General features: G+C 33.4%; 2 protein-coding genes across 2 annotated transcripts; both read right to left on the bottom strand.

Moving 5' to 3' along the window:
* Positions 1-702: 702 nt before the first annotated feature.
* Positions 703-4,021, bottom strand: TRIADDRAFT_31000 (uncharacterized protein; the record flags this gene model as incomplete). The annotated part of the gene is made up of 6 exons (XM_002116510.1): positions 703-1,114; positions 1,234-1,421; positions 1,565-1,745; positions 1,956-2,110; positions 2,332-2,744; positions 3,304-4,021. 6 exons carry the CDS (start codon positions 4,019-4,021, stop codon positions 703-705), a joined length of 2,067 nt encoding a protein of 688 aa, XP_002116546.1.
* A 2,635-nt stretch (positions 4,022-6,656) lies between these two features.
* Positions 6,657-11,388, bottom strand: TRIADDRAFT_31072 (uncharacterized protein; the record flags this gene model as incomplete). Its single annotated transcript, XM_002116509.1, has 6 exons — positions 6,657-7,080; positions 7,166-7,353; positions 7,561-7,732; positions 9,659-9,813; positions 10,124-10,529; positions 10,619-11,388. The coding sequence occupies 6 exons, from the start codon at positions 11,386-11,388 to the stop codon at positions 6,657-6,659; spliced, it is 2,115 nt and encodes a 704-aa protein (XP_002116545.1).
* Between the last annotated feature and the right edge of the window lie 5,716 nt (positions 11,389-17,104).

Raw genomic sequence — 17,104 nt, 5'->3', positions numbered from 1 at the left:
TTCTTATGATTAGTGTTTAACGTAAGATACGAGGTGTCTAAGTCTTTTTGTAGTCTACTAGTATGGGAAAAGTGTTCCTGAAATAGTAGATACTGCTCCCTGATACGTGGTTCAGGGAATCGACTGATTGATCCTGCATTACGCTATCTTGTTGCAAAGCTGTTTTGTAACAGCCGCCCATTGATTTTATTTGTAGTTACGAATCTGTATACATAGAAACAGCAGGTTATGAAGTCTTGATCTGATACCTATCGAACTTCATTTATTCAGTATTGCTGGAGTACAGCACCCCTTAGTTTTGATGACACGTTAGATGGTTATATACCGCTTTTTTTAATTTTTAGGCCTTTACGAATTTCTTACTGAAGCAACAGAAGTTTTATCGAATACTATGTTTAGTACAAAATATAGCACTGCATTGGGAGTGTCTTATAAACTTATTCCATGACTTTAACATGAAACAAAATTACTGTATTCCATATTAAGTATTACAGATTACTGTAAGATTTTATAATCTTAAATTCATTCTCTGCTGCATTAATATAACGCTATTAGGCGTACAGATATCATCTATTGCGCCATTAAATGCTTACTTCATGCAGCCTATCTATTCTTAGAATAAAATAAGGTTGTCACACAATCATGCATAGCAAATGGTGTGGACTCCATCACATAGAAACGAAATTATAATGCATTTTAAGCTTAAAATACCACTGATTTCTCTAAATCATTGGAAATATCTTCAGGTTGTAGTAAAGGATGCTCATGAAAGGATTGATCATCTTTACTTGCACTACTCAAGTTTTCATTTATAATCGTCTGTTCATCTCCTACTTCATATCGTTCAATATCACGTTTCATGAAGTAATATGTTAGAAAGGAAAAGATCGTTGAGAACACTTTCATAATTGCAAGAACACCAGTTATAGCTAATGCCAAGGAATGACTGTCATATATCCAACAGAACTTTCTTTCACCACAGTCTTCTTTCCATAAATTACAGGCGCTATCAATAAATGCACCCATTATAATAGGACCTGGCGTAGTCGCTAAAACCAAGATAATTGCCTTCTCTATAGCTAGAGCAAGTGAACGTTGGCTCTCTGGGACGCAGCTAAATTGATATTACTTTAATTAGCATGAGATTATGTATCCTTATAGTTCAGATAATATTTTAATTATATCAGGATTACACTATGATGATGACATCATCTCGCATTAATTTTAACTTACCGAAAGATAATTTGAAATGAAGGTATTAGTGTGCAGAAGACTAGAAAAGCAAATAAAGTCCCTAAAATTAAAAATGGAATTAAGGCATTGCAGGGCTTCGGACAATAATTCATTATAACATGTTGAGAAATTGCGTCGCTGTTGTTCATTAAATTCCAACCACTTAGACAACTACAATTGTAAAAGATCTAAAATATAACAAAAATAATTAGGGAACGGCTGCTTTCAAGCTTATATAATGAAGCAATTGCTAAGTTTTGATGCATATCTTAAAAATGCTATTAATTCGTTGATTTACCATAACCTTATTAGTTGATTTTATTTAACTGACCTCCTCTTTTGCTATGCTATCATTGCCAGATAAACAACCGGCATAACAAGGCGAAAAGTATGTTATTCCAGTTCTTTGATCGCATACTGGTTTAAAATTATCGGTGCTACAGTGACAGCCAAGATTACATTCAATACTCAGATTATAGGCCAGGTGATTAGTGCCTTTAGCGGAAGTATCACTAAACAGGGTTATGATAGCAAATTAATAAACGAGATTATGCCAAGATAACTTAATTTTACGGCTAATTGTTAATGTAATTTCGCAAATATGCATCCATGCTTGTTATTTAAAATAAATTCGCACTATTTCATCTTAAACTAATAGTAAAAATAATTAAAATGATATAAAACTTTTAGTTACAGTGCTCTTTCTATTATTTAGCAATTACTTGAAATAAGAAACATTTACTCCAGCAATAGCTGTACTTGGACATCTCGTAATGATAAACGCGAATGCAGTCAGTATACTTAAACAACAAGCCATCCAGTTATATTTTGCCAACATTAAAACGCCTAATTTCTTTTTCTTCAGGAGTATCCCTACCTGAGTGTATAAACGTATAGCAACATAGTTATAGAAAATGATTTGCAAATCGATTCAATTTTCTGATGTTCAAAAACTACACAAAATTGTATTAATCAAGATAATGTGTAAGATGCTTAATCGTTAAATGAGCTTATTCTCTTAATACTGTATCTTTAACTACAGAACAAACTAGCTCGGCAATTTCTACTAACTAGCATTAAGACCATCAATTAACATACCAGTATAACTCCAAGCAGCATTCCTATAACGATTATTAGGCCAGAATACATACTCGCATCGGCTGCACTTATTCCGTACTGTGCTTCCAAATACTTTGGAAGGAATGTTCCCATACCAGCTAGCACTATAAGATGCCCTACTAGACTTAATGTAGTGCATACATAGGGTAAATTGCATAACAACTCTTTACATGCTGGTATAATTTCTTTCAGATTTGTGCCATACTGTTTATCAACGCTTGATTTACCAATAGCCTGCTCTTTACGTTGTTTCTTATACAGTTCATAATTTGGCAAATGGCGAGGAAAAGCGAACATTGGTATCGAACCTATTGCCACACATATACCGGTAAGGACGTAACCAAGCCACCAAGCACCAATCCAGTTTGGATTATTTGGTGTCAATCCCGGGCCTAAGTAACATAAATCAGTATCATTTACAGTAATTTTTTCATATTGATTGAAGAGTATCAAAAATATATTTTATTTTAATTTACGCTGCATAACCGCTAATATTACTCTACCATGGATGGTATTAAAACTTAATTGGGAATCATATATAGCCTACAAAGTCTAGCTCGATAAAGAATGAGGACTTGGGATCTTAAATTAAGAAGTTGCTACCATTTCTAAGGTAGAATTTAATTGAAGAAGCTTAATATTTTCATCCATGCCATCCTTAATTCGTTCAATGCTGTAATACCACAGTACATAGTGGCAATGATGTACGCGTATAATGATCATATTTATGCCAAGGGTCTACTTTTTAAATAGGTTTATGGGCTAGCTAATCTTACATTAGCAGTTGGTAATACTGTTGTAGTGTTTCAGTACTATCTCGAATATTGAATATTTTCTGTTTTTAAATCCTAACGTAACAGTTCTAACATAACATTGTAAGAAATTTCTGCACTTATTGCTTAATTATATCAACAACATTCAACTACATTGAATGTGATTACGGTGTCTTACCTGGCTTTCTAAAAGGCCAATAGACGTATAAATCCAAAGCCGTCCCTCCAAAAGCAAAGCCAAAAGCAGTACTTAATCCGATTATACTTACATTGATACCAGTAAATACTGGAGATATATCTGGGCTAACGCTTTCATCTAAATAAGACCAACCGACTGTAGCGAGAATAGACGTACCGGCACCCAAGACAAATTGACCAATACAGAAAATAAAAAGGTATACTCCTTTGCTTATATTCTGTTGCTGACAGACATTAGGAATCGACCTATTATGTTCCAAGCAAAAATCAGATTGATTGTCGTAAAGCTGATATGAATCTAAAGTGCTGTAACTGGGAGTTACAAGATGAGGCAAAATATAAACGATGCATCCAGCGGCAGTGATGAGTCCAGTTAAACCAAGCCATTTTCCTTTATGAGAATGTGCCGCTTTATGTGATATAATGATACCGAATACTGACTGCGCTATGCTATAGCAGACCGTTGTGCCACCAATATCAGCACTACTCAAACCAAATCCTTTCTGTATAGTGGAAACTATACTTGCATCATAACCAGTGGTGATAAAACCATAAAAAAGTTGACAAATACCAATCCAGAATGCCAAACATAAATGATGGTTAAATACTTGTAACCAATTTGGGTGAAAATTAAAGCAACCAAAACGTTGATCTGGTGGTAACTGAGAGCCTCTACGCTCAGTTTTCTGTTCTTTCATTTCATCATCTGACGATGACCCAAAATTGACTTCTGTGTCCATTTTAACACTCACAATCTCCTAATTACTCCTTCCAATGAAACTGATAATAAGGCTTCAAATTCAATATTAATTTTGCGATTGTAAAAAATAATAATATCCACCAAGCCAATCACAAATCAAAGTTGGGCTCCAGCTCACATTTCCAATATTTCTATCTTTCCTGAATAATGGGATGGTACAACACAGCCTAATTTAAACACCGTCGCTCAATTCGCCGACCCTAAAGCAAATGATAGATGGTCAATATGCCCAATTTTGTCCCAATGTACGTATTCTGATTTTTTTATGCCTTACTTCTTCTATTCAATGCCACAATCTTTGTCGAATATAGTCGTGTAAACAGGGCCCCCTGTTTGAGCACAATGCATGAACTTTCAACCAAGAACAATAAGCCTTATATTAGGGGTCAAATTCTTGGGGGAGAATACGAATAGTACGGTTGCTTGGATCAAGTGCGTGTAAATTCGAAGGTCTAATGCTCATGATCCGCCTGCTTGTACGAGATTAAATTGGATGATCAATCAGTAGGGTTGCTCTAATTATCGAATAAACCTCCATTGGGCCTATTCGCTCAACATTTCGCTCCACATTGGAAACTTGCGACTTAATTGATGAACTAGCTAACTCGATCGATGTACTAGAAAGAATCCATGGACTTGCAACTTCTTTGGACGGACAGACATTGGGCCTACTTTGTCAATAAATTGTGTCCAACACTTCATTATGACCAGTACTTTTGGAAGCAGGCAGTCGATTCTGAATATGGATTGCATTGATCTAAATGAAGTAATATTACGTTGCATTCCATTGTCTCTTACTAAGTTCTGCTTAGAAGCAATCAATTTAGATCATGAACGTTATTCAAATGAATACGATCGATTTAGAAAATAGATACGATAGATCTACACTCTACATTATACTGAGTAAACTGTTTTTCGACATTTTCGCCCTTATCTGAAAAGTCCGTCCATCCGCGGGGAGTTGCAGCTCCAAGTATACAGTATAGTATTTGCTAGTACTCTACTGTCGTCGATGGTACTGTATTGTACAGTACAGTGCAGTACTATGAGATAACAGTACGATAGTTTCGCCCTTATCTGATATGCAAGGTCCGTCCATCCGAGGAGAGTTTCAGGTCCAAGTATACACTACAGTAACTTTAGTATTTGCTAATACTGTACTATAGTCCATGGTACTGTATTGTACAGAATAGTACAGGACTATGAGAAACAGTACCGATGAGTCAAAATCCGTTGACAAAAGTTCATACCCTATCAATAGTAATGAAACTGCGCAATCGCAACGTTGCCTTACAGTACATCCTATACAGTACAATATACAGAAAGTACTGTACTCTACAGTATGTACAGTACATTACCTGCTTGCGGGCATTTCATCATCCGTGACTCGGTCGTTAATGTCTAGCGTCTAAAATGAACTAAAGTATTTCCTGCGAAGCAGTTAGGGTTGGAATTGTCATAGAAGATTGCCGAATAGATGATGTACTAATATAAATAGATAATTAGTATAAAATTGTAAAAAATCGAGAGAAAAGTAATTTCTTTACATTCAGTTCAATACTTGCTAGCATTTGATCATCCGTCACTGAATAATCTGAATGGATGGCTTCTTAAAATGAATGAAGATATTTCCTGTGATACAGTTACGGTGTGTAACAAATCGAAATTTGTAACGAGGATATAGTAAAAACTATTTTATGAGTGTTGTATCGGATTTATCCTCCCTGACATTATCAAGTCCTACTCTAAGCACGGACGATCTCCTATCGTCAGAATGAACAGTAATCATAACCTCTACCTCTTTAGACGAAATGAACCCTAACTTGACGGAAAAACTCAGTCAATTTAAACTAAATCGGCATAAACTTGAATTATTGGTACTTAAAGTAACAAAAGGTGTACTTGTTGTAGATTCCAGTGTGAATTCTAATTATAGTGACAATTAAAACTCAAGACAGCTATCTTATTTCTAATTTTAGCTTTATATTAACGGTAATTATATATAATTAACAATAGAGTGTGAGAATTATTATAATAATTGTATTATTCATAAAATGTTATTAAAATTGTATGTAGTACTAATATAAGGGTAATAGCTGCAGATGAAAAACACCTTAATTATTGAAATTGTGCTGTTTTATAATAAAGAAGAATGCAAAAAAAATGGATTACACTTGAATTAATTTGCTCCAACAAGTGAAAGTTCATCGTAGAATACTCAGATCGAAAGGAATATCTTGACTACAAGCAATATAGATGTAATAATAAGCCGCAATAAACCACAAATGTTTACAGGTCTGCTGACTTGATTCTACTTTTTACTGATTGGATAGTATAGGGTTATGTCCAAAATTTTATCTGCCAAGATATTTTCATCTAAGTATATATCATTGCATCAAATGAAAAATTAATTAATGGTCTTCTGACCATAATGCAAAAGTTTTTACTATTGCATTCTTTCACATTCAGGTAGACGTAGTGTATTAGGATTAAATACCATTGGGTTTGCATAGCTTGCCAAAAAGGATAACGTTGTAATTTTAAAATTAAAATTTTAATTTACCACATTAACATTATACTAAAGTTTCAGTGAATCCGTTCAACTTAGATGTTGTTTCAACCATATTTTGATTTGAACTAGATGGCTTAATAATATTATTTTCCGGCTCCTTTTCATCCGCTTCATGATCATCTTTGATGTTTTCCTTCTCTATTCCAGAGTATTTTTTGATATCACGTTTTAAAAAATACCATGCTAATATCGAAAAAATTGCAGAAAATATCCTCATAGCTAATATAACACCAGCTAATCCATATGCGAGTAACTGATTGTCGTATATCCAACAGAAAGCTCTCTCTCCGTTTTGAACTTCCCACAGAGAGCATGCACCATCGATGAAAGTTCCGAGTAAAATTGGACCTGGAATATTCGCTAAACACTGGATAAATACCCATTGAACAGCGAGAGCTAATGGTCGCTGACTCTCCGGAACGCACCTATTTTGAAAGATAAAATTTTTAATTTTTTACTTCTTAGCGTGTTATATAAATTGTAAGGAATGAAAATGGAGTTTCTATTAACCTCAAGATAACTTGATATGAAGGTATGAGACTGCAATAAACCAAAAATGCAAATATTATTCCCATGATAATAAAAGGAATGAGAGCATTGCATTCTTTTGGACAATAATTCAAAACTACATCCAAAGACTGAGTATGATTTCTCATGGCATTCGTATTAGTGCTTAAACAGCTGCAATTACCAAATACCTGCGCAAATCCAAATTAAAAAAAATAGAGCTAGAGTTATGGAGAGATGGCAATCGGTAATGTAGAATTTATTTTGGCCTCTAATAAAAAGTCTTGAGACCTGTCGATGTCAAGTAAATGTCCTTTGATAAGCAATATTACCATCAAGCTTCGATCATGCTGACATTTAGGATATAACAGGCTGTATTGATTAAATTTTACAATTACCTGCTGTCCGTTATTAAAATCTATTCCTTTAGAGGTACATCCAGCATAACAAGGTGAAAAATACGTGATTCCAGTCGAGAGATCGCAAACAGGCTTGAAAGTTTCGGAATCACAATAACATCCAGAATTACAATTATCTGATAAATTATGTGTCTGTGATACTGCAATTTCGCTGGTGAAACTGTAAAAAGCATAATTCGTAGTTAATGCATACGCATAAATTAAAACATAAGCGAATAATTAAGAACAATTCTTTCCATAAAATGTATCTACTGATTATTTTATAAGATGCTTCCGACGACTGCATAGTACTGAATTAGAGCTTGAGCAAAATCAAATTCTAAATCAGACTATCATAACAAAAAAAGCATTCCCATTTCCGCATGAACATCTATTGAAATAAAAGTGTCTAATATGTTTTTGATAAATAATGACGAATTGTAACTAGCTGACAAAAAATAAGCTTAAGCGAAAGCTAGTTAAGTTTGCCAGTCCACTTTAACTGCTGCAAGTAGTAATTTCAGAATTTCAAGTCAGCAATATTATTTGCAGATGAATAAATTGGGCGACAAAGAAAAATTGAAAGGTTCTGTTGTCGAGACTTTTGGGGTTAAATCCTAAATTTTCGCAGTAATCGGTTAATGGCTTCCCCATCATGAGCAAATAGTTACACCAATTTGTTGTGATGTGTAATGTAATAACAGTAAATGTTAGACTAGCCGATCAGGACTGTTGTAATTATAAAATATAGTTGAAATCTGCTGTACTAGCCTATAACGCTACAATCTACTACTATGAAAGTGATATACTGCAGTAGAGATTAAAATATTAAAGTCTACGGTAGGGTAATTTTATTAGCTAAGCCTTGTTTGAATTAATAATTTAGACAAGTACCATAGTGTACCAATAGAAAGCTTCATTATTGTAAAAAGTAGCGCATAAAATAGCAATGATGAGTCTTGTACTCGGAGTAGTATACGGCCTATATGGTAACGTACTGGAGATCAACCTGTTTATAGCTCGAAACATTGTGATGGTAACTAACTTATAAATAGATTCAATGCTTTAACGAGAATATTTCTTAATCGAATATAACGTACTTAGTCTACTTCATGTTAGCCATTAGATGTATTAAGTCCGTAATTATAGCTGTTTAATCTAGAAATTGTACTTAAAACTATTAACGGCTAGACTGATTTATATGATGGTTGTTGGTACTCATTACCTATATTTTGTTGCTACCGTACAAATTATATAAAGACAACATGTTGCGTACTAATATTAGTTCGTAAGTCTAGTACTTGCTAACTGGTCAAAGGTGCTCAAATTATTGTGATTAGGTAGGATTAAGGATAACTACTTTCAAAAGTTTCTTAATCAGGGTAGTTATACGCGAACTAAGGACAAGTTTAGTGGATTTGGCCTTTTCGTTATCTTATCGTAAAACAAGTTTGAAATAGGCGTACACTGGCTAAAACTTTTGTTTACATAGAATTGTTTCGCTAAATTTAAAAATTATTCAAAGGTAACATTCACTGATATCGTTATTGGCGCTACACGGACCAAACTCGGACATAAGTAAATCTATCGCCAGTAAAAAAAACGCATAAACACTAGGAAACACTTGAACAGTTTTTATAGAGTATATCTAGATAGATTGACAAAGTTTTAATGCATGATGTGGCTGATGTATATCTGATCTATTCGTTGTTAAGCCCGCTGAAAACAGACTCAGTACATAATCAGATTGATAGCCTGATAATAAATCGATCTATCAAGTCGTATCAATTTGTCACATTTTCTTTAATGATGTCATTATATTGCATGGTTTGGTGTCTATATTGATTACTAAATGATCTGAATAGGCGTAGACTGCCAGCTGAGTGACAATCATATAATACAGTGTTCGAATTGTTTTGTGAAAGTACGGTGTGACAGGGAATATGATGAGAATTAACGTTTGATAATTGATTCAGACTAATAGAATTTTTGCAATGGCTGAAGCAATTAAATCTAATTATCTTGGCATTCTACTATTTATGCTTAATTAAGAATTATATCGCAATAGCATTAAATATTGAAAGGCGCTGATACATACTTATGATATGGAATATTGACTCCAGCTATCAAAGTTCTCGGACATACTGCAATAAGAAACGCTGCTACCGTAACTGTACTTAATGTAGTAGAAATGGCTGCAAACTTGGCCAAGCCTAAAACTTTCAATTTCTTGTACTTCATGTATCCTCCTCCCTAAGCATTGAATAATTTAAGTTACAACACAAGCTTCAATTACAGCATCCAGGGCAACTTATAAGTTGACTGAAAGGTTTTAAAATGAAATATTAAGATACCAACTACCGTATCTAACTTATGGATTCTTAAGCCATAATAAACACTTATTTATGAAGATGTAGAGTTGTACACTACACACTATCAGTATATTCCCTAGCACATAACGGCTGTAACTAGGTGAAATAGTTGCGCTGCAGTTACTAGCATAAGACATTATCGCAATGAAAATGTAATACTAATTGTACAACTAGTTGAAATTAAATCTTACCAAAACAATACCAACTAGCATTCCTACAACAATCATTATTCCAGTATACATGCTGGCAGATGAAGCTAGTACTCCATACTGAGATTCTATATACTTAGGAAAAAAGACTCCAACGCCCGCTAGCACAATCAAGTTGCCCACCAAATTTAAGACAGTGCACATAAAGGGCATGTTAAGCAATAAATCCTTCAAGGATGGGATTAAATCTTTTAAAGTTTTACTTTTATAACGATCAATTTTTGATTTGCCTTCGGCTTGCTGCGCACGTTTCATTTTATAATACTCATAATTCGGTAAATGGCGTGGCAGAGCTAAAATTGGGAAAGCCATCAAGATTATGATCGCTGCTATTACAATATAACCTAACCACCAAGCACCAATCCAATTTGGATTATCTATTGTTAGGCTTGGATCTAAAGATATAGGACATAATATTAGTAAGAAATGTGAGGTTTGCGTCAAACTTTTACACACTTTGGCCAATAAACATGCTACTGACACTTACCAGAAACTTCAGCAGGCCAATACACGTATAAATCTAATGCAGTGCCACCAAATACAAAACCTAATGCAATTCCAAGACCTAGTAACGACAAGTTAATGCCAGTATATAAAGCAGATACCGAGGGACTAACGTTTTCATCTAAGTATGACCAGCCGATTGATCTTAAAATAGATGTACCAGCGCCAATAACAAATTGGCCAAGACAAAAAAGAAATATGTAAAGACCCTTTTGCGATGCCTGTTCCTGATCAGTAAGTGGAGACGGTTTGCTAGTCGAAGAGCAAATTCCATAACTTTGGTTACCATTTTGGTAAGAACTCAGTATACCGTAAGATTTTGTTACAAAATGTGGTAATGCGTATATAAAGCATCCGATTGCAGCAATAATTGCAGTTATGCCTACCCATCTTCCCTTATGAGAATTAGCTGCTTTATGCGATAAAATAACGCCTAAAGTAGATTGTGCAACACTAAAACACACAGATATGCCACCAATGTCAGTACTACTTAGTCCAAATCCTCTCTGTAAAGTTGATACGATGCTAGATTCGTAACCTGATGTGACTGTACTAAATAAAAGTTGACAAACGCCTATCAAAAATGCTAGCCACTTGCGATTATTAAAAACCTGTAACCAATCCGGGTGAATATTAAAGCATCCGTAACGTTCTTTCGTTCCCAACTCGGTGTTGTCAGTATCTTTGGTACTATCAATTGCTCTTAATTTAGGCGATTTCGAAGATGATTTCTTCTTCTCCATCTTCGTGATCGGTAACACGAATCAACAAGTAGTGCGAAATATCAACTGAACAAAGTAATATAGAGACCAAAATTCATTATCATTATAAAGCAACAATAATAGCAAAATCTTATAAATACGTCAATCCATCCAAATTTGAATACACTATCCAGCGGAGAGGAATAAATTATTTAATTATTATTTAGCGAACAATGAAGCTAGCGATTTGGATTGTTAACACAGAATATAATTGGAGTTTCTGTCAGCAACAAGAAAATGACCTTTGCTTTGTAAAGTACTTTAACTCTTTTCTGACGACCATATAATCTTACGAAATAAGAAGACGTCATAAGCTATGTAAATAAAACTAAATAAGCTTTAACTTGAATAGTATATTAAAATAAAATTAATGGAGTTAATATGATTTTAACTAGATGGTGGTGACTAATATATAATACTATTTACATTAACAAGAAACCTGATTCCAACATCATAAATTTCGATTCTAATTCTGCATGAGCATGCCTGTAATATGCCTAGATTGATAACAAAGATCCCATTCAATTTTCAATCCTGTGTCTAATCTATTAAAACTGGTCATCCAATGAAAAGAAATGCCCTATCTGCATTAATCCACGCCTTTAATACAGGTATGATTTGGATGGGTATAGTCTAGGCTGATACACCGGTACTTTATATAAATTTCATTATCTCATTGTCACAGCTGCAGTCGTAGCTCACACAATTTTGCTTTTTTATTGCATACTTAGTCCAATATTGAGGACTACCAAGTGTCTATAATCCCTATAATCTAGAGAAACTACCTTATGAAGCAAATCATAAAAGCTATTCTACGTTTTAAGTAAAAATCTTGGCTAAAAAAAGGGCTTCTACTACGGCTTCCTTAATTTAACCTAAAGCCAGTTAGCGGGCTACTGCATGTAACCCTATCACGATCTCACAGATAAATTTCTTATCGCAGCTATTACAATGTCACCAAAACTCTATTATATTCATCGCACTCACAAATCCTATTACTATTTACACGAATACATGAACTTAAGATGAGGTGAGAAAACAAGCTAAAAGGAGTCATTTAATGAGGGTGACAATTGAGCGAAATTTTTCAAACACATTATAAATTTAACCCAATTAAATACTGCCTATATATTGAAAAAGCAGAAAAAATTAATACGGTTCAGTATGAGAGCTTTATTAGTGATCAATCTTTTCTAAAAGTTGTTTTATCTACGCACTAGCTAAGCTACCGTCATTTTATTATAGCTAACGAAATTCCTTAAACGTCTAACATATTAGTGAAAGAGACGTAATTATTAAGACATTCAGCTGTACTACCAAAATTAAACCAAGAATGGGGATGCTACAAATCTCCTTTGTAATAAGAAACCGGGTCTTAAACACCATCTTCACTGGTACTCATGTTCCCAGCTAACTTAGGGACCTATCGTAGTTGAACTAACTCTCAGCTACACAAATAAGCTACTAAGGAGTAATAGGTTTAAATACTTCACTTTATTTTCGTTAAACTTAGTCGTAAAATGTACTAAAGAAAAACGTAAGAATATTCTTAGCAATAATAGTCAAAAGATCCTGCAAGTGACCAACTGGAACTGAGCAGCTAAGCTAGTGCTCGGCTTTTTATAGTCTCGGCCAACGCCGATGGTACACTTGTGAATATTCTTGACATAGCGACTTACACAGTACAGTATACATATCCTAGTGTAGCAACTAGAGCCTCAAGGTTCTGTAAAGTAATTGACCTTACACTTAATGTGTTATTAATTAACGTTTACTGACTAAGCGTGTTAGCTCCGACACGTCAACAATATTGAACTTTCTGATACCTTGGCAATAACAAGTACTTATTAATAAACATTAATATCTAATAAGCTATAGAAGCAAACAATAATTTAAATCAGATATTTTAATTAACATAGCAATTAATATTTCGGAGCATGGCTCCATAACAGGGGAAAAAATTACATATATAATAGTAGCACAATAATTTCTGCAATTTATCATATACTTATGGCTGTATTGCACGGGTTGCTAGCCCTAGGTTCGTAATCCGTCACCTCAAAATTCTAAGTTGTTAAAATCGAGAAAATCCCTAAGGCGACACAAAATAGTCAACACCGTATAATTGACTTCTAACAGTCAAGTTTTTTTAACGTCCGTGTGTCTTACGTTAGCGAAGAATTCCAATTTCATCGCCTCATATTAGCAGTCGAAATGGCTAAGATAAACCGGATAATCGACTTAGCCTCCACGATACTATACAATTTTACAAATTATCATCAATTGCTCCTCTACATAGGAGTCATCAATCACATTAGTGCAGTGCTGAATAACAGTACCTAATATGGCTATCAGCTACGGCATTATATAGTTCTTTTATTTATAGATAATTTCATCGGATGTTCGTGTATTTAAACAATTGGTTTTTCTTTTATGAGAGTCTTTTCTGCTATATTTTAGAAAGAGCCCATTATGAAATATTTGCTGCAAAACGTAAAAATAGTCTATAAAATTTTTTATTAAATGCGGTACTACCTTAACTATGAGCTTCCTGGCGTTAACCGTTAATCGGTGAAATAAGAACGACATTAAGATACTTGACTTTTATCCGAACAATTTACGGAAACATAGATTCTATAGCTTTAATTAAAAATAAAATCTTCATCTATAACACTTTTAAAGTTCCATGCATAAATTCAGTATCAAATTCGATTAGTAGATTCTCCAATATTTTAAACTGTAGCACCTACATAGTAATCATATAAAATAGTTCGTAAAATTTATCTAATAATAATTCCTCTTATCGTATTTGTAGTGTATTTAGAATATACTGTAACTATATTCTACTCTTAAATATAGACATGTTGTATTGCTCTTATATTTAGACAGATCTACAGTCCGCTTACTCTACATTCATATATAGACTACTGTATTTAGTTATTACGGTACTCGCTGTTTTCTACAATCATCTGCTATTTTGTAACCTGTTATGGTATATGTTGTACCTAATTCCACAATCCTATTCTCTGCATGTGCTCTATCTTTAAAACTATAAATACCGGCGATTTCTACCTCAGAGTTCATTAGCCTCTCAGTTAGTCTTCTAGTTAGTCTCTCACAGTCTAATACTTCTACTCGTTACTCACGACAGCTTGCACGCTGATCTACCGTAACTACCTCACTGTACTTCACTTTACTAACCTACAATAAAGCATAACTTTTATAAACCCTTTGTTGTAATAATTGTAAATGGCGACTAAATCTCAATCCTCTGAGATAGCGAACCCTCCATCACAGTATTAAACAATTGCACGAGATGCTAATGGTACTCGGTATAGGTTTAATTTAGAAATCCACGACATGAGAATAAAGTCGACTGTTTTAGCCTTAAACTATCTCTCGTAGTATACCACATATTGGATCTCAATCCGATGCATTTATTTTACAATTTCATTGTATTCCTGTAATTTTAATTATGAAACTGATGATAAGGGATCATAGTAGCACTTTTTAAACCATTTAATGAATTCCCTTTTAATATCTAAATTAAAAGCGATGGAAAATATAGGATGCAATATAATATATATCATCGATACTACCCGAGCTATCATTACCGGTAAGACTAGAGTAGAATTCCGAGTTGAAATTAAATAAATATATAAAACAACAAATGGAAAGAACGCAATGAATGACACACCTAGAATAGCTCCCATTTGACATATAGATTTTCTACGATTTAATACACGGTAATTAATTGGATTTCCTTGACTACTGGATATAGAAGATGGCCACAACTTTAGTGAAAATAAACCTGTTTTACAAATAACTGCTATATGGATCAAAATAGCTAAAATTGGTGGAAAGATGAGCATTAATGGTAATATGCAAACATTGTAAAGGACATTTTCATAAAATTCTATAGACCAAGAAATGCAGTCTTTCCCGGTCACAGAAAGATCAATTATCAACGGTAAATAAGTAACGCAAACGGGAATAGACCAAATTATCGTTAAAACTACGATCATGTTTCTCTTTATAACGAATCTTTGGTATTTAAATGGATGAGTAACGGCATAGTATCGCTCAGTACTTATAGCAGCTACATGTATATTTATAGCACCCATCAAACATATCTCGGAGGGTTTTCCAAAAATGCAAGTAACCAAGTATCGGCGAAGTGGCTCAACAGTAAATGTAGATATTAATTCAGTTGAAATCAATAACAAAGATAGCACAGTAGTAGCTATACAACTACTATATATAATAGCCTTAGAGGATTCTCTTAAAGATGCCGTAGTCAAAAACAGATAAAGTAGTAATGCATTTGGAATGAGCGATAGGCTTGCCACGATCGTTGATCCTTGAGAGATTGAAATAGGCAGCGTAATATTGTAGATATGTAGAATAAAATACTGATCCATAGTCTATTGAACTTATAAGCAGTTAAGATATGAACGAGATCTTCTTCAAATCAATTACTTTTAGTATATTACCGAAGATTTTACTTGATGATTATCGAAATAATCTAAAAAGCGACGTAAAGAAGCTTGAGTCATCTAATATATATCGAAATTTATCTACATGAAATATCTATGAAACGATTCTTTTAAGGGCCAGCTGATGTACATGCATTGCTTTTAAATAACTACAATCGGTAACCAAAAATTCCAAAAGGAGGATGGAGTATATTACATCTCGAGTTATCGCTATAGCTTCTGCTAACCAACAGCAAATCTAAATTCGAATTGTGAAATTAACATATATAAATTGTTTACTAGAGTTAAATAAGTAGTAAATAAAATTACTCAGAAATTACAAATTAACACAAACTTAAAGGCTCTAAGCAGTCATCATTCGATTATAACAGTGATATTAAGTATCGTAAATGAAAATCATTCGAAACATATGAGTAATCATTATGCAGACTAAAGCCATTAGTAAAGCTTATCAATAAAATGATAAATACTTTACATCGATACCGGTATTGTAAAAAATATGGAATGAACAGTATACAGTACGTGCGACTTAATCCCAAATAATTTCTATGTTTTATTAAAGATAACTGTCACAACAGTAAAAGTTAAGATTATCACAACTCAAATAATGAAATCATTTTCTAGCTTGTGCATTTTAAAATTTCAGCAAACTTTTAGACTAAAGTAATCGATTAATGATCTATAATATGATCGATGACCACCTACAAAATAATGGAAATTTATTTTTCTTGATCGCAATACCACTTTACCAACAGTACTTGAATTTAAAGAATAAAAAAAACTAAAATTTAGTAAAAGTTATTGTTGATCTTGGATTATAAATCTTATAACGTAAAAATTTGGAGGCATTTTCGATGAGTTTACGTTAAATTTAATTTTTGTTTACATTTAATTGCTGCACAAAATATTCTAATGTGACATTTGGTTTTGATAAGACTATGAGACTTTACTTAAAGCAGGAGAAGCAGTTTCAAATTAACAAAAAAGAATTACTATAGACTCAAAGATTGTTTAATTTTGAGTTTGACCTTAAGTTTACCTTTAATATTTATCATGTTATTTACTCCGAGGTTGAAATCTTAACGACAACTTCGGCAATCTGTAGTACAATTTTAAACCTGTTTCATTTTAATATAGTAATGAGATCTTCTTCCATACTTTAATTAATTATATCAAACTAGACAGCTGCACCAAAATACAGT

This window comes from Trichoplax adhaerens, genomic scaffold (genome assembly GCF_000150275.1).
Source record: "Trichoplax adhaerens TRIADscaffold_16 genomic scaffold, whole genome shotgun sequence".
Classification (NCBI taxonomy): domain Eukaryota; kingdom Metazoa; phylum Placozoa; class Uniplacotomia; order Trichoplacea; family Trichoplacidae; genus Trichoplax; species Trichoplax adhaerens.
This window is presented reverse-complemented; position numbering and strand designations above follow the sequence as displayed.